Source organism: Cetorhinus maximus, chromosome 1 (genome assembly GCF_964194155.1).
Source record: "Cetorhinus maximus chromosome 1, sCetMax3.hap1.1, whole genome shotgun sequence".
NCBI classification, from domain to species: Eukaryota; Metazoa; Chordata; class Chondrichthyes; order Lamniformes; family Cetorhinidae; genus Cetorhinus; species Cetorhinus maximus.
In genome coordinates this window covers 134104030-134128626 of record NC_135879.1, presented here as the reverse complement: position 1 = coordinate 134128626, position 24597 = coordinate 134104030, and the positions used below count along the sequence as shown (strand labels likewise).

General features: G+C 41.3%; 2 protein-coding genes and 1 long non-coding RNA gene across 8 annotated transcripts in view; 2 read left to right on the top strand and 1 right to left on the bottom strand.

Annotated features, from left to right (window-relative positions):
- atp8a1 (ATPase phospholipid transporting 8A1) overlaps positions 1 to 11821 on the top strand; it is a 488126-nt gene extending 476305 nt beyond the window's left edge. For 5 of the 6 annotated variants that reach the window (XM_078546849.1, XM_078546831.1, XM_078546858.1 and 2 more), the window contains 2 exons: positions 7689 to 7780; positions 8204 to 11821. In XM_078546849.1, the coding sequence (XP_078402975.1) occupies positions 7689 to 7780; positions 8204 to 8301 (190 nt within the window). In that variant the 3' untranslated portion in view covers positions 8302 to 11821. Of the gene's footprint in view, positions 1 to 7688; positions 7781 to 8203 lie in introns of those variants that run through there. The other variant, XR_013577307.1, reaches the window with a different exon arrangement.
- LOC144683762 (uncharacterized) overlaps positions 1 to 24597 on the top strand; it is a 1025508-nt gene that overhangs the window by 517274 nt on the left and 483637 nt on the right. The gene's annotated exons all lie outside the window — the stretch shown is intronic.
- On the bottom strand, positions 15741 to 22056 carry shisa3 (shisa family member 3). Its single transcript, XM_078554674.1, has 2 exons — positions 21267 to 22056; positions 15741 to 17400 (listed from the first exon to the last, which is right to left on the bottom strand). The coding sequence occupies exons 1-2, from the start codon at positions 21535 to 21537 to the stop codon at positions 16871 to 16873; spliced, it is 801 nt and encodes a 266-aa protein (XP_078410800.1). The 5' UTR covers positions 21538 to 22056; the 3' UTR covers positions 15741 to 16870.

The window sequence follows — 24597 nt, the reverse complement described above, 5'->3', positions numbered from 1 at the left end:
GCAATTTTCTAAGTAATTAAATTTTCCCATCATTTTCCTTACAATTTTATTTTCGTAATTCACTTAGCCAGATTCATGTGTACCAAGCTTACTGCCTACCTCCTGAAACCAATTGCCAAGGACGCAAGAGGCAACCCAGCATATAACTCTTCCTTCAGATTTTGTTCATCTCCTCCTCCACTTCTCATGTTTGCACCACCGACCTTAAACAATGCCTCTAAAGAAAATGCTTACAAATAAACCTTCCACCCATATAGTGCCTTATCACAACCTCACATATGTTATAGTCAGTTGATTGACTGGACTTCAAAAGTAATGTTACTCTGTAGGCAAATGCAGCCTTCAATTTAAAAATTTGCTGTCTTCTCTTTTTCAACATCCCTTCAATACTATTTGAACTTTAAAGGTTAAAAGTTAGAGAAAGTAAAGCTCACCCCAGCATCTCTAAATGTTTCCTGTAAAATAAATTTTAGCTGCTGTTCTTGCGTATACTTTTTTTCTTCATTCTTTCAAAAACTAATTTTTCATGCCATTGAGGCTCAAAATTGAGAGGTTGCATGAGAGAAAAATCAAGCTGCAGTTAGAGCAATGAGATAAATTGTCAAAAAATAAAAATTCCATTGTATCACAAGCAGATAGTCATTGTGAGCAACTTCAGGCAATGATTGTCCACAGGTAGCACTGAATCCATGTTTTAGATATTTGCAATTTTCATTGCTAGTATCATGAATGCAGAATTTGATCCTATTTGACTTGGCCAATACAGTTATCATCCTTATAGGCTTCTTTTTTAATCATTCACGGGATTTGGGCTTCGCTGGCTGGGCCACATTTATTGCCCATCCCTAGTTGCCCTTGAGAAGGTGGTGAGCTGCCTCCTTGAACCTCTGTAGTCCAAGTGGTGTGGGTACACCCACAGTGCTGTTAGGTAGGGAGTTCCAGGATTTTGACCCAGAGACAGTGAAGGAGCGGCGATATATTTCCAAATCAGGGTGGTGAGTGACTTGGAGGGGAACTTCCAGGTGATGGGGTTCCCATCTATCTGCTGCCCTTGTCCTTCTAGATGGTAGTGGTCGTGGGTTTGGAAGGTGCCGTTGAAGGAGCCTTGGATGCTGATGGCTTCAATAGGCTAACTAGGTCAAACACTTCTTCTGTAATTTGATTTGTTTTTTATGTACTACTGTTCCATCATCTTAACAAAAAGGAGGACTTGCAGGAGTTCCTCAGGATAGCGTCCTAGACCCAATAACCTTCAGCTACCTTATCAATGATCTTTCCTCAGTCATAAAGTCAGAAATGGGAATGTTCACTGATGATTGCTCTATGTTCAATTCCTCTTGCAATTCCTCAGATACTGAAGCAGTCTGTGCCTGTGTGCAGCAAGACCTGAACAACATTCAGGGTTGGTTTGATAAGTGGCAAGTAACATTAGTGCCACACAAGTGCCAGGCAATGACCAACCCCATCAATAGAGTATCTAACCATTTCACCTTGACATTCAAAGTTTTACCATTGCTGAATCCCCTCCATCAACATCCTGGGGGGTTACTATTGACCAGAAACTGACTGGCCCAGCCATATAGATACTGTGACTACAAGAGCAGGTCAGAGGCTGGGAATTCTGTAGCAAGTAACTCACTTCCTGACTCCCAAAAATCCTGTCCACCGTCCCCAAGACAAGTCAGGAGTGTGATGGAATACTCTCCACTTGTCTGGGTGAGTGCAGCTCCAACCACACTCAAAAAGCTTGACACCATCCAGGACAAAGCAGCCCGATTGATTGGCACTCCATTCACCACCTTAAACATTCACTCCCTCCATTACCAGCACACAGTGGCAGTGGTGTGTATAGGGTTGCCAACCCTCCCAGGTTGGCTAGGAATCTACCAGAATCAGCATCTCTCTCGGTGACTATTGAAAGTAGTACGGGAGATTTTAATAGTCTATGTGATATATCATATCTATGTAATGGATGTAGAGCGAATGAGTGGATGGGGTTGGCAAGTAGTCAGAACTTTTGTCTGGGAGGGGCTGATGGTGGCTGGATGTTCGCAGAGCACTGGTTCTACATTCGGTAAAGGTGGCAGCCCCAGGGCCGGGTTGAGGCCAGCCAGGTCTCCTTGCCGGCTGCAGCGCTTCTGAGATGGAAGAAATGCAAGTGGAGCAGGGTTAGTTCTCACTGAAAGGTCACCCGTTTCCAGGTGGGGTGCGAGGCAGAAATATAGTGACTGCCTGGGCTTGGGGAGTGGAGCAGCCCCACGCTGCTCTTAACCTGGCTGAGAGAGTGGTTAGACCATCATTTGGATGCAGAGCTGAGAGATTATGTTGACCAATGCTCTGGGCTATTGTGGAGAGGACTAGGGTGACCATTTTTTCAAAATTCAAAACTTGGACACATTGAAAAGCCTTTGAAAGGTGGTGCTGCATGATGATTGACCTGTTAAGTGACCAATAGCTGGAATCTTGGGGAGGGGGCAGTTGAAAGTAGGCGGTCATGTGATGATATCTCCCAGAATATGTCCAGCCTGAGTTGGCAATCCTAAGTGTGTACCATCTACAAGGTGCACTGCAGCAACAAAGCAAGCCTCCTTCAACAGCACCTTCCAAACACATGACCGCTGCCATCCAGAAGGACAAGGGCAGCAAATACATAAGAACACTGCCATACACCATCCTGATTTGGAACTATATCACTGTTCCCTCATTGTCACTGGGTAATCTAAGTACAGTACATCCACTGCTTCCCCTTTGTCCACAGTACGTGTAACTTCCTCAAAGAGCTCCAGTTAATTGGCTAAACATAATTTCCCTCTCACAAAACCATGTGGACTCTGCCTGATTGCTTGAATTTTTCTAAGTGCCCTGTCGCAACATTTTCTGATCTGCCACCTGTGTTTGTGCAATCATATGCTTTTTCCTTTAAGATTAATACCATCTTTAACTTGACTAGTTAACCACGGATGTTGGGTTCTCCCCTTGGTATTTTTCTCTCTCCTTGGAATGTATCAATTCTGCAATATCCTGCCACTGCATCCCTATTGACCTATCCTTTAACCTCATTTGTCAATTCGCTTTAGCTAGCTTTGCTTTCATGCCTTCATAATTGCCTTTATTTAAGTTTAAAATATCAGTCTCGGACCCACTCTTCTCTCCCTCAAACTGAATGTAAAATTCAGTCATATTATGATCGCTGCTACCTGGGGGCGCCTTCTCTATGAGGTATAGCCTGCTCTCTGGTTGGTTCCAGAACATGCTGCTCTAAGAAACTATTCTGAAAACGTTCTATGAACTCATCTAGGCTACCTTTGCCCATCTGATTTTTCAGTCTGTATATAGATTAAAATCCCCCATGATTATTGCCGTACCTTTCTGACAAGCTCCCATTATCTCTTCCTTTATACTCTGTCCTACAGTGTAGTTATAATTAGGGGGCCTGTACACCACTCCAACAAGTGACTTCTTGCCTTTATCATTCTCATCTCTGCCCAAACTGCTTCTGCATCCTTGTTTCCTGAACTTAGGTCATCTCTCTCCAATGCGCTAGTACCATCATTAATTAACAGCCACCCATCTGCGTTTTCTTAGTTTCCTTTCCTTCCTAAATATCACTTACCCTTCAATATTCAGGTCCCAATCTATGTCACCCTGTAGCCATGTCTTTGTAATGGCTGCCAGGTCGTACTTATTTATTTCTGTTTGCGCTTTCAGTTCATCTGTTTTGTTTCGAATGTTACGTGCATTCAGACACAGACCCTTTTATTATTATTCTAACATCTATTGATTATCTGTTATCTGTTGATTTACTCTTAGATGTGTACTCTCTGTCCTTTCCTGTCATGGTCTGTTTATCATTTCCATGTTAGTACCTTTCTCTCTTGCCTTGTCTCTACTCTTTGGTTTACCACATCTTCCCAAACTTGATCCCTTGCCGCCACAATTTAGTTTAAAACTTTCTCTACTTCCCTAATTATGCAGCTCGCTAGAACACCAGTCCTAGCATGGTTCAGGTGTAGACTGTCCCAGCAGTACAGCCCCCACTTTCCCCAGTACAGGTACCAGTGCCCCACGAAGTGGAACCTGCTTCTCCCACACCAGTCTTTGAGCCATGGATTCATTTCTCTAATCTTATTTGCCCTATATCAATAATCCAGAGATTATTATACCTTTGAGGTTCTACTTCTTAATTTGGTGTCTAGCTCCTCGTGCTGTGCAGAACCTCCCTCCTCATCCTGCCTATGTCATTGGTACCTACATGGACCACAACAACTGGATCCTCCTCCTCCCATTGTAAATTCTTCTCCAACCATGAGCAAATGTCCTGAATCCTGAATCCTGGCACCAGGCAAGCAACACAGCCGTCTGGATTCGCATTCTTTGCTATACTACAATGTCCCATACTACCACTGCACTCATTTTTGCTCCCCCCACTTGAATGGCTTCCTGTACCATAGGCCACGGTCAGTCAGCTCATCCACCCTGCAGCCCCCACTCTCATCCAAACAAGCTGAAAGAACCTCAAACCTGTTGGACAATTGCAGAGGCTGATACTCATGCCCTCTGGGTCCCCTTACTTGCCCTAGTTACAGTCGCACCCTCCTGTCCCTGACCACTGACCAAATCAGAAGACCCTACCCTAAGGGGTGTGACCACCTCCTGGTACAAAACTTCTAGGTAACTTTCCCCTCCTTGATGTGTCTGCAGCTCAGTCTCCAGCTCAATGACTCTGAGCCAAAGCTCCTCAAGCCACAAACACTTATTGCTGATGTGTTTTCCCTGGATCACACTGGCATCCAGGAGCTCCTGCATGCCATGACACACCGGTCCTGTCATCCTTATGTGCTTTAATTAACTACTTAATTATTTTATTCAATTATTTATTTTCTTTTACGCATTCTATTAATCTTACCACAAATTCCTGTACTATTTTAAACCTGAAAAATAGAATAGATCTTAACCACTCACTAGATACTCACCAAACAGCTGGATTCTTCCCCTGTAGTAGAGCAAAAACCAATTTCAACAGGATGAAAAAGTTGGAAAAGCAAAGGAGCACCTCCTTCCCCTCCTCATCTAACTCCCTTCACTCAATAGACTCCACTCGGTTGAAAGTCGCACTCGAGTCTCACCAGTGTGGTCTCACCAATGCACTGTATGGTTGTAACAAGACTTCCATACTTTTATACTCCATCTCAAGGCCAACATTCCATTTGCCTTCCTAATTGCTTGCAGTCCCTGAATGCTAACTTTTTGTGATTCATGTACGAGGACACCCAGATCCCTCTGTACTGTAGCATTCTGCAGTAAATGGGGAGGCGGTGGTGTGGTGCTATTATCACTGAACTGGTAGTCCAGAGACCCAGAGTAAAGCTCTGGGGACCCGGGTGGAATGGTGGAATTTGAATTCAATAAAAATCTGGAATTAAAAGTCGATTGATAACCATTAAAACCATTGTCGATTGTCAGAAAAACCTATCTGGTTCACTAATGTCCTTTAGGGAAGAAAATCTGACGTCCTTCCCTGGTCTGTCCGACATGTGACTCCAAACCCACAGCAATGTGGTTGACTCTTAAATGCCCTCTGAAATGGCTCAGCAAGTCACTGTTGTATCAAATCACTAAAAAGCCTAAAAGGAATGAAACCGGACGGACCACCAGGCATTGACCTAGGCACCGGAAACGAGAACAGCAAACTCAGTCCTGTCGACCCTCCTTACTAACATCTGGGACCTAGTGCCAAAATTGGGAGAGCTGCCTCACAGACCAGTCACGGTACAGCCTGACATAGTCATCCTCATGGAATCATACCTTACAGAATCATACCTTACAGACCATGTCCCAGACGCCACCATCACCATCCCTAGATATGTCCTGTCCCACCTACAGGACAGACCCAGCAGAGGCGTCGGCACTGTGGTATACAATCGGGAGGGAGTTGCCCTGGGAGTCCTCAACATCGACTCCGGACCACATGAAGTCTCATGGCATCAGGTCAAACATGTGCAAGGAAACCACCTGCTGATTACCACATACCGTGTACCCCCACCAGCTGATGAATCAGTGCTCCTCCATGTTGAACACCACTTGGAGGAAGCGCTGTGTGTGGCAAAGGCACAGAATGTATTCCGGTTGGGGGACTTCAATGTCCATCACCAAGAGTGGTTCAGTAGCATCAGTACAGACCGAACTGGCCAAAACCTAAAGGACATAGCTGCTAGACTGGGTCTGCGGTAGGTGGTGAAGGAACCAACAAGAGGGAAAACATACTAAGCTCATTCTTACCAACCTGCATGCTGCAAATGCATTTGTCCATGGCTGTATTAGTAGGAGTGACCACTGCACAGTCCTCGTGGAGATGAAGTCCCATCTTCACATTGAGGATACCCTCCATCATATACTAGCCTATAGTTTCCTGCTTTTTGTCTTCCTCCTCTCTTGAATGAAGTGTTGTATTTGAGGTTTTCCAGTCTGCTGAGACCTTCCTAGGATCTAGGAAATTTTGGAAGATAAGAATCAATGCATCCACTATCTTTACAGTCATTTCTTTTAAGACCCTGCAATGCAGGCCATCAGATCCAGGGACTTGTCAGCCCTTAGTCCCCTGAGTTTTCCCAATACATTTTCTCTAGTGATAGTGATTGTTTTAAGTTCCTCCCTTTTACCCCTTGATTTTCTATTGTTCTTGGGGCACGTTTTTTTGGATAGTGGGTTTTCCTGTACTGCCATTCAGCCCTGCAGGCAGTTAACACTCCAAGGAGCATTAATTGACTGGAGGCAGGGCCTCCACTTGAGTAAGAGGTGGAAGTCCTGCCTCAGAGAGCTGTTGGCCAATCTGATTGGCCGGCAGCTCTGTAGTCCCAACATTGGACAGCACCTCTCTCGCCAACATGGAGAGGGAGCCCTTCAGGGAGGGCTTCCCCCCCACCTCACCGCTGAATTCCTCCTGCCAACCTCAAAAGGCAGGTCAGGGTCAGGCAAGAGTGTGGCAGAAGGGCTACTCAGGGAATTTCTTGGGGCCCCCCCTACTTGTAGACTTATTAATGGAGGACCGTAAAATTATGCCCATGGATCCAGGTATCATGGACATTTAGACCAGACTGGTTAAGGATGGCAGATTTCCTCCCCTTGAAGGACATTAGTGAATGGTTTAATGCTAAGAGTTGGAAGAGCTGTTTGTTCTGTAGTCTTCAAATATGACATAGTTAAGAACTAAAAAAGAACTTTCAATTTGTATTTTATCCAAACTTTAGCCTGAATATTCAAATTTTGAGAAGTAATTTGGCATACTCACCCTTTAGGTAGTGCAATGTAACTTGGTACTCTTAAGTGCACGTGATTTTCCACACACACACACACACACACACATACATATATATGTATATATAAAAAATTATAAATTTTCAGATAATACATTTATGAAGGATGCCAGGTGAATGATACTATCTGACATTTTAATAGTTTAGATAGTTTAGAATGGCTTAGAATTTAGACATATTTATACTGGTTAAGTGCTAATAGTTAAAATAGTGTAAATTTGTCTTGTTTGGTGAAGAACTGGCAAATCAGTATTTATAAAGCTCAGAATGTAATATGTTAAAACTATTCTATTAAGTCGCAATCAGCAAGGGAATTAATATTGAACTTTTTCCTAACACATTTTGAATAATTCTTATTCTCTCTTTCCTGAAAAGTTTAAGTGAGCGAGCTCAACTCTTAAAGAATGTTTTTAGAAAGAACACTTTCAATCTACACCGTTCCGATTCATTCCAGCAGAGTTCATTACGTAAGTATCTTTCTCCCAAGTGTTTCCAAACCATTGTCCCAGGGTTCAGTAATGATGGTTAAATCCTTGTGCTTCTAGTTAACTCTTCATGTGGCCTTGTTATGCTCCTGTAGTCTCCCCTCCCTTTCACAGCCACTGACCATAGGAGTACCTTCTTACAAACAGATATGTAATGCTTTGGATTCCTCTGTCATTTCTGACCTGGACGTGCACATGGGGAAATCTGTCAATGGCTGAGGTGGATGGAACAATATTTATTTTGTGTGTATTAATGAATGCCATCTGCTTCTGTGTTGCCTGTTGGGGGAATGTATTTATAATTATTGATAATATGACAATAAACACAAGATGCATCACAAAACAGTATTTCATAACTTAACGAGTTATTATACATCATATGCCACTTTATCTTTATTTTTACAGACGGTTATGCCTTCTCCCAAGATGAGAATGGAATTGTGTCCCAGTCCGAAGTGGTCAGGGCCTATGACACCACCAAACAAAGACAAGATGACTGGTAAACACCTAATACAGGAACAGGAATTTTAAATAAGAATGGGACTTCAGACGTTAAAAGCTGGGAGATCTAAGAATAAAAAATGTTGCTGCAAAGACATGGATAGGTTGGTCTTTGTATATTTTATGAAAGAGGAGAGTGCTAATCACTTTTGTTATGTATTAAATAGACACAAACACTGTGCAGATCTACATTAGCATAAACTGACTTGTTAGAATACCAACATCATACAGTACTCATTAACAATTGGATTGCCGGGACTTCAAATTTGTCACTGTATACCAGATAGCTGTCTTTTGACATGATTGTTTTAAAAAGGCAGATATATAAAAATGAGTGATATTTTGATTTAAGCTCCGATCAATATGAGCATTCATTTAATGTCTATAGGACAGCTGTGTGTTACAATTGAGTACTACTTCCTAAATTTTCCTGTTTGTTATAAATTATGATGTAAACTAATTAAACCTTCATATAAACTGTTTTTTGAAAGATTTTTTTTTTTTTTGTTTGGCTGTTTAACTTTTGCTATTGTTCCAAAAGATTCTTTTAGAATTTACTCATTATTATCTCATGGGTTCCTCATTTTGAATGACTCTGGAGGAAATATTTACTCCAATAGTCCAAAGTGATGCACCTATGTTGTGAAGGTTTACCTTTAAAATCTAGCATAACAATCCTGGAATATATTTTAAGTCACTGAAAAATGCAAACTGATTAGGAAACTGTTCTAAATGCTAAAATGTCTTCTTAATACAGTATTAAACATGATACTGATGCTGCTGTCCTGGCCGCCAAATCTTCTATTTGTCAAAACTAAAACTCTCCATGAGCCTTATTCAACAGTTATGTAATCGCTTCGGCTGATAGAATTTCACATCAGCCCTATTTTCCAGTGTACTGAGAAAGGAATGAAGCAAATTTTAAGTCCCGTTTGTAACTTTGCTGCTTTACTCTTTCTGAAGTGCAATTTGCACATGCAGTGACTGTTTGAACGCTAGGACTCCGGCCTTCTTGGCACTTGCTTCTCAACTTGTGTCTTTCTCAGGCTGCGGCCTTGGATATGCTTTTCTCTTTGCCTAATGTTCAAATTAATGTTCAGACTGAAGCAAATGTTGCCTTTTCTGTGACTGGCTACTGTATATGCTTGCGAAACAGTGACTTTTTAATGGATTTAATATTCAAGAAACATTGTTTCAGTATTAATTTTCAAAATAGCAGTGCTTTATACTGCTTTACATCTCAAATGAGATAATAAGTGCAGGGGGAGAGTGTTTCTAGTGATACTTCAGGTAATACTTTTATATAGCTGCTGTTTTAAAATAATAGTTCAAATAACTCCTGCCAAATAATAGATTCCCTAATTTTATTATTTCCTTCTTGCCCCATGAAATGATCAGTTATATTGAAGGTACCCCTCATTCTTTGCACGCACATTTTGCCATAGGCCTGCTGTGATTGAAACATAAAATAATGATTTATTTTATTACTGGCTACCATCTCTAATAGGATCAACTCAAGTCCTATTTTGCATTAACTTAATTTAGGTTATTTAAATTACATGTGTGAATGTGCCAATTCACGACACTTGTAATTCCAGTCTATTTTCTGGTGAATGTGAAGCTAAAATTCATTTGTTTCTACAAGTTGATCTTTGTATGATTCATTTCAGCGGTACTGATGAATCAAGTCAAACAGTTTGGTTCACATTATTCCTAAACGACTGCCATTTTTACAAAAATCAATAATTTCTTTCCTGGTATAAGTTGAATTAAATTTACTTTACCTGTATTGAGTATGTAATTCTGTGGCTGTCACACTTAATGCAGAGCTGACAGCAAAAACCTGGATGAGATCTCTCTATAGGACTTCAAGATTTAACTTCATAGAGGGGCATCCTTTGTTGTCTATTCACGTGCATTAATGCGTGTTCCTTTGCATTAAACTGCCTTGACTGCAAAATGCAACCCATATTTTAAAAAGTTCTATCAGCATTCCATTCAAAACTGGCGTTTAGTGAATCTTTGTTTATGTGCAGCTTCTATAACTAATGTGAAGGCTATTTTAATGTTTCAATTTTATCATTGAGCATTTGCCACAGAACATCTAGATTTGACTGATTATTTGCTATGAAATTAGATTTCAGCAAACAGTGAGATATAAGACAAGAACAGTGGAATAAGTGCATATATGTAATTACAACATGCAGCATAATTTACAATATTCCATCCTCTAAAAGTAACTTAATGGTAAATTTTGCTACTACTACAGTTAACTGACAATTTGCGGCAAGCCAATGTTACAGAATAGGACACAAATTCAAAAGGAGTAGCAAAAGTAATATACAACTCAAAAATACACATGTTTTGAGAATAAAATCCAATTGTTTTCACCCATTGATTTGCAGCTTACTGTTCCATATGTTTATTCTATGTGCAACATGTTATGTGTTTGTCAAAATCCTTGAATGAATGTCAGAAAGATGCAAGTTTCAAAGTATGTGATTACTTGCTGGTGTATTTTAATCAATGATAGCTGTCGTCTCCCTCCAATGTGCAAGGCTCACTGTGTGGTGTGCTTGATTGTCCTGTATGTATTCTTGTCTAACCGCATGAGATCAAGTGTTACATGTACATTGTTAGTGCATGACTAATTTTCTGATCTTGCTACATGTCTGGTGCAAGGTTAGAGACAAATGTTGCAGATTAATGAAAAGTAACACCGTGCAACAAATTTTAGTGGACAATAATTACTGGCCAATTATTGTGTGCATCCACCATTTCAGAATAAAAATCGTTGTCAGTATAACTGGCCAACAGCTTTAAAATTATTTTGAGAGTTTGGAATTCACACTGACATGTCCATGTCCATTTGGTTCTGTGAAAGGTTGTATCCAAACAGGCTATGGAATGTGTACTTTGCTTTACTTGGGCTTAATACTACAGAATAAAAAATGCAAAAATTTTGATATCTTAAATGAATTGAACATGACTACTTCAAAATAATAAATCAAGTTTCAAAAAGAATTTGCCTTGATTATTTTGTTCAATGCGACAACAAAGTAAAGTGAGTATTTTAATGCATGTTTACTACATTAGTAATAAGTAAACAAAATTCGCCTTCCATTGTTGCCAGCCTTGTATTGAATTTAAAATCAATCTAATTTAATGGTGGAATTTGCCTTGAATGTTGTGTAAAAATGAAACATATTCTGTACATTGGATCAGGAATTTTCTGCCAAACTTCCAGAATGTTGATTAAATTTCCCTGTAGTTTAGTTTTGCACTGCATGAATGGTGACCTTCAAATTCAATGTTCATTGTATTTCTCAGGTTTAGTTTTAACTTACTGTAAGGAAATGCACTGTTTTATATTTTGTTGTAAATCTTCTGTACTGTATTTTTTTTATTCTGTTCCTTGCCGTTGACTCTTGTGAATTGCATGGTGGCAGTTGCAATCCTTAAATGTTCTGTCTTTTGATTGTCATAAGGATCACATAGTAAAACTAAATTTACAAACCTTGAGCATTCATGTGTTCATGTTTTATTTTAACGTACGTGCAACCATTTTAAAATATTGGCAGGCAATGATAACAAAAGTAAGTTATATTAACTAAGTTGGGGGGATAGATGGCAGAAACAGTTTATTCTGAAGAAGGATATTTTGGGAAGAAGGAAGTAAACCCTAAGGTCACCAAAAATGGAAGAACAGATAGATCTAAGGGGTGCAGACACACAGATCTTTAACAGTGGGAATGCAGGAAGAGAAAGCTATAAAACAACAAGTTGAATTCTCCATGAGTCATAAACAAACAAGTGATGTTGAATTTATATAAAACTTTGGTTAGACCACAGTTTGACTATTGCATCCAGTTCTCGACACCCCATTATAAGACGGGTATTCAAGCCGTGGAAAGATATTAAAGAAAAGCTTGAAAACTTCAAACTTTTTCCACTGGATAGTTAAAAGGAGGTCTAATAGAGATTTTTAAAATTCAGAATTCTTCAAAGGATATACAGTGAATGTTTCCACTGCTTGGCAAATTGGAGGTTTAGCTGAGAATATACATTTTTCTATTGATAAATTCAGAGATCAGTGCTGGCAAAATCATAGAATTAATAAGCGATGGCTGCTATCTGTTGTCAAATGCCGCCTTACCTGTTGTGTACAAAAGAACTTAGGATGGATTTTGTAGTCAACAGCAAGCAAATGACAGCTGTTTGCTCCACCTTCATGTGCCCATGAGCTTTCAATGTCCTTTTGCACCAGAAGGTTCAATCAGCCAACAATCAAAGGAGTGTTGTGACCTTTACAGTGCACCTGGGATGTGTATAAATGGGGCAAGCAACTGTGTATCATCATCTTCAATTGGATCGAAGTATTGCTAATGAGCAACACGGAGCCTGACCAGGAAGTGTTAGTTAGAATATTTTATTTAATATCAAATTGGGTACAGAAAGCAAAATAAAAAGAGAACAAGACAGATTGGGTTAAGAGAAAGGAATAGAAGAGGCAAAGAAAATGTCAAAAAGTTTTTAACAAAGTTTTTATATTTTTAAGTCTCCAGCAATAATTAAAATTGAAGGAATGAGTGTCCAAACTTATTGAAGTTAATTTTCATTGTGGCTAATTGATAGTAATTAAGACTTACCACACTATTAAAAGGGTACATCTACTATGTTTACCATATACCTATCAGGTAAGTACAGCAACTTCACACTTTTCCATGTATTTCAATGGTGAGTGTCTCTGCAAGATACAGTTATCGTTCAACTTCTGGAGGAGCAGGACATCCTGGATGCAATTTTATCATTTTACTGGACGTGCGTGATTGCTGGAAGTTGTCTGTTTGACATGCTAATAATGAGTTTTAATAATAAAAGAAATAGGAGCAGGAGAAGAACATGGAGCCTGTCAAGTCTGCTCTGTCATTCAGTATGATCATGATTGATCTTGGGCTTCAACTCCGCTATCTGTCAATCTCAGTCTTAAATATATTCAATGATGGTGCTTCCACAACTCTATCCTTTAAATGATCTTTTAAAGGATCTATCCCTTACCCCCTCTTTTCTCATCCACAATGCCCCTTGGCAAAAATTATTCAGAAACACATCTAGTCCCATGTGTATGCTAAAAACACCCAATTCTATCTTACCACTGACTCTCTCAACTCCTCTACTGTCTCTAAATTGTCAGGTTGCTTGTTCAATATCCAGTACTGGATGAGCAGAAATTTCCTCCAACTAAATGTTGTCTTTGCTCCTCCTGCCCCCCCACTCTGCCACAAACCACTTCTGTAGTCACCAGCTCCATCCTTCTCCCTGGCAACTGTTTCTAGTTCTTCCCTAACCTATCAAGTTGAAATAATCAGTCCACATAAACACAATAAAACTCCATTCCTTTATAAATTTTAATCAAGTTACTCATATTTCAAATATACAGGTCCAACTCTTTGAGCCTATCTGGGTAACTAAGCTGTTTGTGACTGGGAATTAGTCTTGTGGCCCTCCTCTGCCCCCTTTCCAAAGCCTCAATATCCCTCATCGTTTGAGATCATCAAAGCTGGACACTCTTGTAACCGAGGTCTAGCCAAAATCTTTTACAAGATTAAAATGGATTGATTTGTTATGTGGTGATTTGTCTTGTGAAAACAATCTTGAAACATCACAGCCTTGGTCACAAATATTTTTAGAGAGAGATGCAATAAAACACCTAGATTTCTCTCTCTCCGCTGGCTTCAGGTCTGTTTTCTGTCAATACATCCCTGGAGGTTTGATTATCTGACATGATAACTGCAAATATTATGCCATTTACATAAAAGTTTGGGTCCCTTGAAGTTAAGTATCTTTGCTTGTGATTTTGTTCAAACAGCTGTTGTGCGATTGGTGGCCTTCTGGTTCGAGAAACCTATGAGCAGGCGAATAAAGTAAACCGAGAGCAGGGAAGAGGGGTTACAGAAGGTGGGAGGAAGCAATTTGCAGGGAGGAAACCAGAGTTGAAAGGAACTTTGATTCCAACAGTAACTAAGAGGAATTCTCCAATAACTAACAGTAATACTCAAATAACTCTCATAACCAACATGGTAATGCAATAACTCTCTGATAGTTTATATGTAAATAGTAGCGATAAGCTAAATGCTCTGATATCTTACCTGTAACTAATCGTAATCCTATATCCTGCTGATATTCACCATAAAACGAGTCAGAATCTCCATGCACTATACAAAATGCAGACACGCTCCCCAGTCAATACCATTTTTAATAGACCATGGTTTCAACTCCAGTTCTTGTGAAAATGACAACTTTGAACTAGGAGCTTCAGTCAAAGCCAATCCTTTCTTGGACTTCATGCACCAAAACTGGCTGGCATAGACTGACCTGAAACAAACTGAGATCACAGACAAAAGGCAGGGGTTTGGTGTTTCAGACACTTCTCACAGGGTACATCATCCTAAATTCAGGTGTTGGTACAGCTGTTGAAAATTTAAGTCACCTAAAGCCTACAGGCATGAAGGCAATCTTGATTCCTTAAAATGCATTGCGACTACTGTACTGAAGAAATAGCATGAAAGGTTGCATACCTCAAACTGGCACATTAAACAAGTTTTAGTAGAAATTTCATTATAGCAGCAGAAATCCAAATAGATGTAAATTCCCGCTTCCCTCCCAATGACCTTTGTGCTAAAGTTCACACATTTTGGATTTGTGCAGTTTTATTCCAGATGGTGCCTGCGAATTGCACTGAACACCTTGTGAAGGGAAATGATTACACAGCAATTACAGTTGCCTGATGGAGATTCAATTTGGTCTGACCCCATATGTACGTACATAAGTTGTAGTTTGATTTTTTTTTTTAAAAAGCGTACGTCTCCTAAGCGCTTTTCTGAATACTCAGTCTACGTTTTTTGGAGGTGATAGATTTGAGAAAAGAAGTGCCAGACTGGCGGTTCTGATGTGTGTATGTGAGTGGCCTTGCTGTCACTATGCTATTTCCCTTTGTATTAACTTTTTTTAAAAATTAAGTGTCCTCTGTGCTGAGGGGGTCCAAGGAGTTGATGAATCAACTATGTCTGTAAATTGGTACGGTCTAGGAGAACCTGTATGTCAGGCATAAGGTGCATTTAATCAGAGGGGCTTCTCACCCCTACCAGAGTTGAAGGAGGGTAAGATCATTTCAAACAAAATATTCTCTGAAGTGAGAAGATAGCTAACTCTCTTTGGTAACTATTTCAGTCTCTGGGCTCTTCATTCCTGCACAGGGGAAATTATCCCGCCTGTGATGAGTTGGGAAGGACACATTTTACCCCTTGGCACTAATATTGAACCACTGGTAGTTTAAGGAACGTGGAGTGAGGTCTGTGAGTTTGTCCAAGCAAAGTCTGCAGTACCTTTTAACTAGTCTCATGCACAAAATAAACCCAGCATATCAAAGAGAGAGCATGGTACAATACGTTTTATTAAAACAATTTTAATTTCAGATCTTTTAAGTTAGCATTCATAACTTTGGAATAGACATTTCATAAAATATTCCTATGCAATATTTTTCCACTATACATTTAGTCATTTAATAAAAATAGCAAAAGTGATTACTAAAACAATTAGTAATTTACGTGTGTTGTAAATATGTAGAGATGGTCCAGAATTAAGAATAATCGACTTCAGACCCTTCCTCTATAAATTAATATTTTAAAATTTCAATATTTAGATAAGGCATTCAATAGTGGAAAATGTAAGTATAGAGTGAAATAAAAGATCAATTTTCCCTTGAGTTGGCTGTCTTCAGTTTGTTTCAAATTCTGTTGTTTACCCTGTGACAAATATTTATCGCCGGAGAGCTCTGGTACTTCAATTATGAGCAAGCTGAACTTGCACAGACTAAAGACTGTCATTTACACATTTTATAAACTATATAAGTGTATATATGAACTTATGTCGTGTATATATAAGTTTATATATAAGCTATATATAGTTTTATGCATTTATAAATGTTTAGTTTTCATGACTCGGCTTAGATTTACAATTCACACCTTCGGCCTGGTGACTGTTTCTGATAGATTCCAGTTGCCTACGGCAGGTAAATTCCCATGTCAGGGTGCCACAATAGGAGCATGGCACTTTTCAGGACATTCAAGGTGATGGGCCGGTGGTTCAAAGATGACTTCGGTGGCAGTTGATGGGAAGTGGGACATATCATTACCTTCGATAATTGTGAACAAGAACATTCATTATTGTGAACTGTACGTCAAAACTAATATGAAAAAGTTAAATGCGAAAAGTTGGACCAAATGATCACGTTCAAGGAACAGCCTAAAATAACCATTAGCTCAGCCTGCAGCTGTGGAGGCCCATCCATATTTGCCATCTCGTGAATCTGGAGGTCTATTGTTAGACTGGGAGTGGGAAAATAAACGTACAGCCCGCTGTTTATCGCGGTGGCCGTGTCCTCAGCACAGTTGACTAGCTGACTGAGGAGTGCGCCCTTCCATATGGAAATGCAGAACATTTCCCCTTTCCAAAGGGGAGAGTAACTAATTCACGTCGTTGTTATTGGACGTGATCACTTTCCAAAATGCTCTATAAACCTGCGTTACTGTATATGACTTGTTCGGCGTTCGGCGCTATTATGCTTTGAGTCTTCAGCCGGTTCTGGGTGAAATCGTTGAAACTTTTGCCTGTTGTGAATGGCTCTGGATGCAGGGCGTACGTGAAGTACTGCTGGGGAACCAGGAATCCCTGACCCTGGCTGAGGTGCAGGGTCTGCGCGGCCTGCAGGCACCCGGGGGAGGTGTAAGCCGGCGGAGGGGAAGGGACCAGGCGGCTGTGTCCTGACTCCGTTCTGCTGATAGAAAACCTGTGAATGGAACCTCCAGTGGAGCTGGAACTGGTGGCAGTGCTCGACTGCCTGGAGGGGGTCCTCAAATTTGTGAAAGTTGGGATCATGGGAATGGTCTCTGCCTGATGGTTCTGCATTGAGAAACGCATTGGTTGCGGATTTGGTTGTTTGGGTCTAAGGCACGTACAACAGTAAACGGCCACCAGGGATCCCAGGATGATGAAAGCAATGAATATGGAACCTACAACGAGGAACGGCACATAGATGGGCTCTGCAGAGAAAGAGAATAATATTGAATTAGTAATAAGCATAAGGAGTGGGAAATAGAAACTCCAGGGTAACTATCATCAAATCCAAAAAACAGTTATATTTATAGGGAATGAAGAGTACCTTTTACAGATGCTATAATGTTATCCCTATTATCCAGAGTTCATCGATGCGGACATCAATCTAGTTAATGAAACTGTATTTACTAATTGCCTAATAAATGCGAATAAATTCGTACAGGCAAGAATAATTTCAACTGACCATGTCTCATCAATAAAGGAACTTTCTCTTAAACATATGTTGCATCAATTGTGCGCTTCGAAAGAACGGCATTTTCAAAACTTTCGCCGCCTCATCTCGGTTTTCGGGGCATTATTTTACCATAAAACCTGTGGGTCATGAGGCATATTGAAGCGAAAGTAGAAGCAGATTGATCCTAAATATAGAGCAGGTTCCAGATGAATACTCAGTATAAGTGACACGTAGAATCTACAACAGGCAACGCCAAGCGAGCAGACAGACAAGCTCGATTTAGTTATCCAGGGCCACAGACTGACCTTCCGGGCTCACAAACCCCAGCATCACCTACACCGCACGCTGCTCACTTCCTGACAGACATGCGACCATTGGACACAACTCTGGTGCCTCCACACAAACCAGTAAAGGATTTTTAAAAAAAACATTAAAAAGGGGGTAGTTGGCTGATGGTCTAAACACTGACACGGCTCTATGAGCCCGTCAGTATCAGAGAACTGCGGCATAGGCAGCGTCTCCTTACAATGAACAGGCAGAGCTGCCCTTAAAAGAAAATCCAGACAGCGACATGGGGATCATCTGGGAACGAAGTGAGATGTAGAGAGAGCAGAAATTCTGTACTTCTGGTTATTACCGTTCAGCCTAAATCTGAATTATTCAATTTCTGTTGCTTCAATCCTCCAAACCCAGGAAATGCTATCAGCATTATTTTGTGAATTGTCTTTATGTTACATTTTAATTGTCTTATTCATTCATGCCTGTTTGCAACATGTGCTTTTTTACCTTTGTAAAGGTAAAAACGTGTTATTAGTTAATATTTGTTTTATACATTGGATATTCTATTCTTTGTATCTCGCAAACATAAATGTTTCCGCAACGTTTCCCGCCCGCTGCTTGTATCTGTTTTTCTGAAAGTGATTCAATTAAACAATTGGAAAATGCTGAATTCATTTAATACAATTAATACCGTTATTTACAGCCCCGGAATGGCTAAATTCTCTGGAAACAACGCCTCGAAAGGAAACTCGCAAAGCTTTTAAAAGTTAAATATGCTTCCGATAAAAGTTTGCAAATAATACTTGGGTTGGAATACACTGGAGACCCGTCGGTATCAGAAAGTGTAAAAACACAGAGCCTGCGGCAAACAGCAACCGTTTCGCCAGAAACTCAGGATGTGATTTTCTGTTAGTGGTTGCGCTATTGGTATTTTTCCAACCAGCCTCTGAGAAAAGTTCTCGGACAGATCCGGTTCCAACGGCAGGTTAACGAGAAACGCCGAGGATGCAAAAGTTCAGTCAGTTCCTGCATTCGTTGAATAAGAAAAGGGTTTGATAATTGCGAGAAGTCAAAATAATCTTTTACAAAATGGTATATTTCGATATCCATAATAACCTACTCCCCAAATACTCTCACAAAACAAAGCACTTTAAAAACAGAAGAGTTCCGATCGCAATGTTCAGTGTGGAGCACGGGCTCTTCTGCAGATTCCTAAATCGCCGCCGCCACCAGCAGGTCTGGCCCCGGCGTTCATTTTAGACAAACTTTTAATAGATGCAATTGACATAATGGTCTTTAAAATTAATTTTAAAAGTCCATGTGTCTACAAATGATTTTTAAAGGTCTTCTGCGAAAAGTGAGAAAAATGCAACATCTGCGCTTTTATTCCGTTTCCCCGAGTATTTGGCCGCAGCCCCGGCACTTGCTGGGCGGACAATTTCATTCCAGAAATAATCCTTTGGAAATCTATCCCATCCTGACTGAAAATTAAGCCAGATGCGGCGTTGACTTGAGGCTATGAACCGACTGAGGGGCTTGTTCGATCTAAATGCCATCCTACTGCATTTATCCACTATATCCACACCCTTTACAGCTGAACTTAGAAGGTTGGCCATGAGCTATGAATTTTGACCGTATCCTTCAGCTAGTCCGTTCCCAAACCAAGAATTCACCGTGCATTTTTAAACGTTTTCCACAGAGAGTGAATTCCTCTGCGCTAATCCCACCCCTTAGTGTCGGATATTAGATTTCTGCTGATAGGAAGCTGGACTGAGCGGAACTCTGTTAAATCTAATAGAAAGTTGAGAAAGTTTGAAACTGTGCCGGAGATCCCAGGAGATCCATCGGTGTCACGTTCTGGGGATTGTGGCTGCATTTGATAGCAGGAAGGAATGTAAAAGGAGACTGGATCTCTGAGGTTATCAATACAGAAGCTGTCACTGACACTCGTTTAGTTTGGCTTACTTTTCCCTCCCTTTCTACATCGGGCTAATGCAATTTCATGCTCATCTGATTCACTGAAAATTCACATCTCTGTCTAACCGCACCACTTAAAGAGACACTATCCCTTTCCGATGACCCATCCATCTCCTGCTGTAATACAATCTACCATAAATGAAACCAGTCCAATGTGACACCCGAAGCCTTCGAGCAAACCTCTTCAAAGTCTACCGTGCATCGGCTGCACCTCAACGTCAGTTTGGAAACAAATATTTCATTAACTACCTTTCGATTACAGAGTTGAATGGGGACGGGTGGCGGCAACATTTTAACTGACTAATTAATTTAAAAATTAAAACTTATTTAAAGCTCTTGGAATTCTCTACGGTCTGGAAAACAAATCACCCAAGACAAGGTGAAGCAGGTTTGACTGCAGAGAGTTCGCCACCCTAAACCCCCGATGTTCTAAACCATAGGTTTGTGAGTTCGAGGTTGATGTACAGCAGAAAGCGGGTTAGAAATAACTCCAGGCTTCACTTCTCTCCGTTCCTGGAAATCTAACTCCAGGGGGAATCCAAGAGCGAATGCATCGAGTATATGGAAGAAGCCCACCCGCTGGCGAGATCCTGCGGACAACCTTCCCCCAACCAAAGGCCTCAATGGAGACCTTATGTACAAACTATAAATAAATCCAGTTTGTATTCACTTCAGCACAGGCGACCGTGTGTTCAGGCTGATACTCCTCGCGATTTGTAGAGTCCCGAACATCTATAATATTCACAAATAAAGGTTATAACACGCTCCTGAAAAAAACCCAAAACAATTTCCGAAGGGGCGAACTGCAAAAGCAGAAAATGAAAAAAAAAAGAGATGCTGAATGTGGGAGAAAAGCAGGATATAACCAAAAATAAACTCATCAGAGTGAGATTAATGGGAATGACAGGCGGGCTTATGTTACAGGAAGAGTCATAAACTGGGGAAAGAAACAACAAATGCCAAAGCTAATCTAGAATCCCAGGGTTATGTTTAGATGTGTGTTTTTCTGTTGCTGCGGTTTAAGAATGAATTGATCCGGTGACCAAGAGGAAGCGAAAATCCCATCTCCCCCCACCCCCCCCCCCCCCCCCCACTGTCCTGGGAAACAGGCGTGTTCCTCCTCTGCACTCACCAATGTCAATGCTGCTGCAAGATGTCAGAGGGAAACTTTAGGTAACTAATGGCTCTTATCACCCTGCGTTTCCCCAATCCATCTTGTTTTAATCACGTTTGATGGCTTTATATTGTGAAATACATTCCACCCAGCATCACTTATTCATAAAGACAAACTACAATGGTGTCAACCCAGAAATGGTTCTGGAGCAGCAGCCCCGGCTCGAAGTCTCCCGAGGTGATACTTACGTGCTGAGTAGTTCGGGTTTTGCTGCTCCCTGTCGTTGGTACAGACCCCCTGGTCCAGCCTGGCCTCGGCAGCTGCACAGCAATAGCGCAAAGAACACGAGCCGCAACAGGTCGTGGCGTCCACAGTGTCATAATCCTCAGGACACTGGAAACCTTCGTGCCATTTCCCAGCGTTGTCAATCCAACCATGGCAGAACTCTCCCTGAGCACCGCAAATCCCAACATTACAGGTGAAAAATCCTAGTACCAGACAAGGTAACACAGCCAGCATCCTGACTCACTGAACTGACCAGCGGGCCAAGACGATCCTCTGCTTTTACTGCAGTGCTGGACTCAGCATTGTTCCATAAAAGCTCATTTTATTTTTAAAAGTTCTCCTCTGAGCATGAACGTAGAGCTTCATAATAGTCCCAAGTGCCTTTTACCTCGTGCAAATAAAGTTTGTTTTCAGTTGGCTGAGCAAGTTTTTTTAAGCGATGCTCTCCATTTGCTGAACAATGGTGCGTGGGCTCTTTAATACTGCAGCCTGCAGGGATGCAGTGAAAGTCTCATTGTTACCAGCTCAACTCCAGCAACACTCAGGTGCCTTAATTCAGGACACTGCAGACCGACCTGAAGACTCAGCATTTGCTCTGTTTGCATTAGCAAGTAGAAGGTTTAAGCATAAAATTAAACCGGGCTTAAAAAATCAATTGCGAACTAACCAGCGCCTAATGCTCTTTGACACATCGAACTGCCCTTTGCAGGCAAAACTTTTCCTTGAGCCATTAACCGCTGACAACCAGTTACAAATAAGTTGTTTCCCTCCCTCCCCCTTGCTTAAAAATTCTTCGCTAGTTACTTCAGAGCTGCTTGCATTGCTGTGCTCAGTAAGCTGGGCTGGGAGAGACAGGCTGTCTCAGCACTGTCACTGACCGCCTCTCGCTCTGTGGCTGAGCCCAGCTCCAGCCCCGCCCACTCTCCAGCCGAAGAGCCAATCGAAGCGCGCTTCTGACGTTCATGTACGCGCGTACGCGCGCGCCAGTGTCTCTGTGAGCGCGCGTTGTGCTGGGCACCTGCAGTGTGAAGGTAGCATGGAAGTGGGAGCCATTCAATTTGTAGCAATAATTTGGGAATCTTTGAATAAGGTTCAATCCTAAAGCCTTCTGGAGATTTCCCAGCCTCCTGGTCAGATTCTATACATTTATTTAATTCATTGGACACCGCTGGCAATGGCTCGTACTGTCCACCTCCAGCTGCCCTTGAGAAGGTGGTAGTGAACCTTCACTGCAGTCCATGTGGTCAATGTACTCCAATCATACAAAGGGCTAAAACATACAGTACCGGTGTACAATTTCCAAACTCTGGCTGTAACTCCGTCGGAACCGCCTGTCCAGGAAAGCATGATATTGGCCAACTACACCATTTCTTTGGTGTTTCTGCAGATCTTTCACCATAGTTCATACAGATCTTCTATCTGAACTCGCCAGGGATATTCCATATGCCTGTTTATTGTACTGATTTACATTTTTAAACAGGAAAGATATAAAGCAGGACTCCAAACTCAGGGCAAGGAGCATATAATCTTGGGATTTATGAATAAAAATAAAACTCACTGGTCAGATTATGAAGACCAGCCCCAAAAAAACCCAAGAGTTGCCAAAACATTACGAGGTACTTAGTTTGAAATCGGTGTCATTGGCATCAAGTGATTCTGAATAAAACAACTTATTTGCATTTGAAAAATCTGTTGAGAAATTCAAGTGAGTACCGGAAGAGTCTTCAATCGGATCATGTGTCCAGCCATTGCCAAGGAGAGGCTCCTGTGAAATTGTTGCGCCGACCTCATTTGAGAAAAAAGCAAAATATTGCGGATGCTGGAAATCAGAAACAAAACCAGAAAATCCTGGAAAAACTCAGCAGGTCTGAGCATCTGTGGAGAGAAAAACAGAATTAATGTTTCGAGTCTGTATGACCCGCTCTGAAGAAGGGTAATACAGACTCAAAACGTTAACTCTGTCTCTCTCTCTCCACAGGTGTTCAGATCTGCTGAGTTTTTCCAGCATTTTCTCACTTAAGAAAGATTAGCGAGCAGCCAGTGCTTGTCATCCTATTTATTATTGGGAGGCGGGAAACCAGGCGTAAATGATGCCATATAAAGGCACCCTGCACCTCTTAAAGGGGAACAGTTCATTGGCTTTAAGCACAGTACAGTACAAATGGCAGGTAGAGTAAATCTTCAAAGCCCTCTGCACCGCCCTCCCCCCCACCCCAATCCCCACAACGCGATTCTGTGATGATGTCCTGTACTGCTCCTAGCCCCAGCATTCCTTCCCCCCTCCCCGCTTCCTCTCACTCTCCCCCCCGCCCCAATCGCAGTAGTACAATTAACTATAAACCTCCACCTGCTGCTACTGCCACAATCTGCACCTGCTAGGAACCTCACAAACCTCACCTTTCATACATGTGCCATCTGTCACACAGCACCACACTGACACACGTATTCTCACAGCCTCTAATAGTCCCTTTCGTCTTCTTAAGGACATAAGAAATAGGAACAGGAGTGGACCATTCGGCCCCTCGAGCCTGCTCCGCCATTCAATAAGATCATGGCTGATCTTCTCATGTTTCGAATTCCACATTCCCATCTAATCCCGATAACCTTTGATTCCCTTGCCTAACAAGAATCTACCTACCTCTGCCTCAAAAATATTCAATGACCCCGCCTCCACCGCCTTCTAATGCAGAGTTCCAAAGTCGCACAACCCTCTGAGAGAAAAAAATTCTCCTTATCTCTGTCCGAAAAGGGTGACGACTAATTTTAAAACAGTGCCCCCTAGTCCTGAACTCATCCACAAGAGGAAACATCCTTTCGATGTCCACCTTGTCAAGGCCATTCAGGATCTTGTATACTTCAATCAAATCACCCCTCACTCCTCTAAACTCCAGTGGAAACAAGCCCAGTCTGCCCAACCTTTCCTCATAAGACAAGCCACTCATTCCAGGTATCAATCTAGTAAACCTCCTTTGAACCGCCTCCAATGCATTTACATCCTTCCTTAAATAAGGAGACCAAAACTGCACACAGTATTCGAGGTGCGGTCTCACCAGTACCCTGTATAACTGAAGCATAACGTCCTTACTTTTATGGTCAATCCCTCTCGCAATAAAGGATAGCATTCCATTAGCCTTCTTAATTACTTGCTGTACCTTCATACTAACTTTTTATGACTCATATACTAGAATCCCTAGATCCCTCTGCACCTCAGAATTATGCAGCCGTTCTCCATTTAAGTAATACTCTGCTTTTTTGTTCTTTCTGCCAAAGTGAACAACTTCACATTTTCCCACA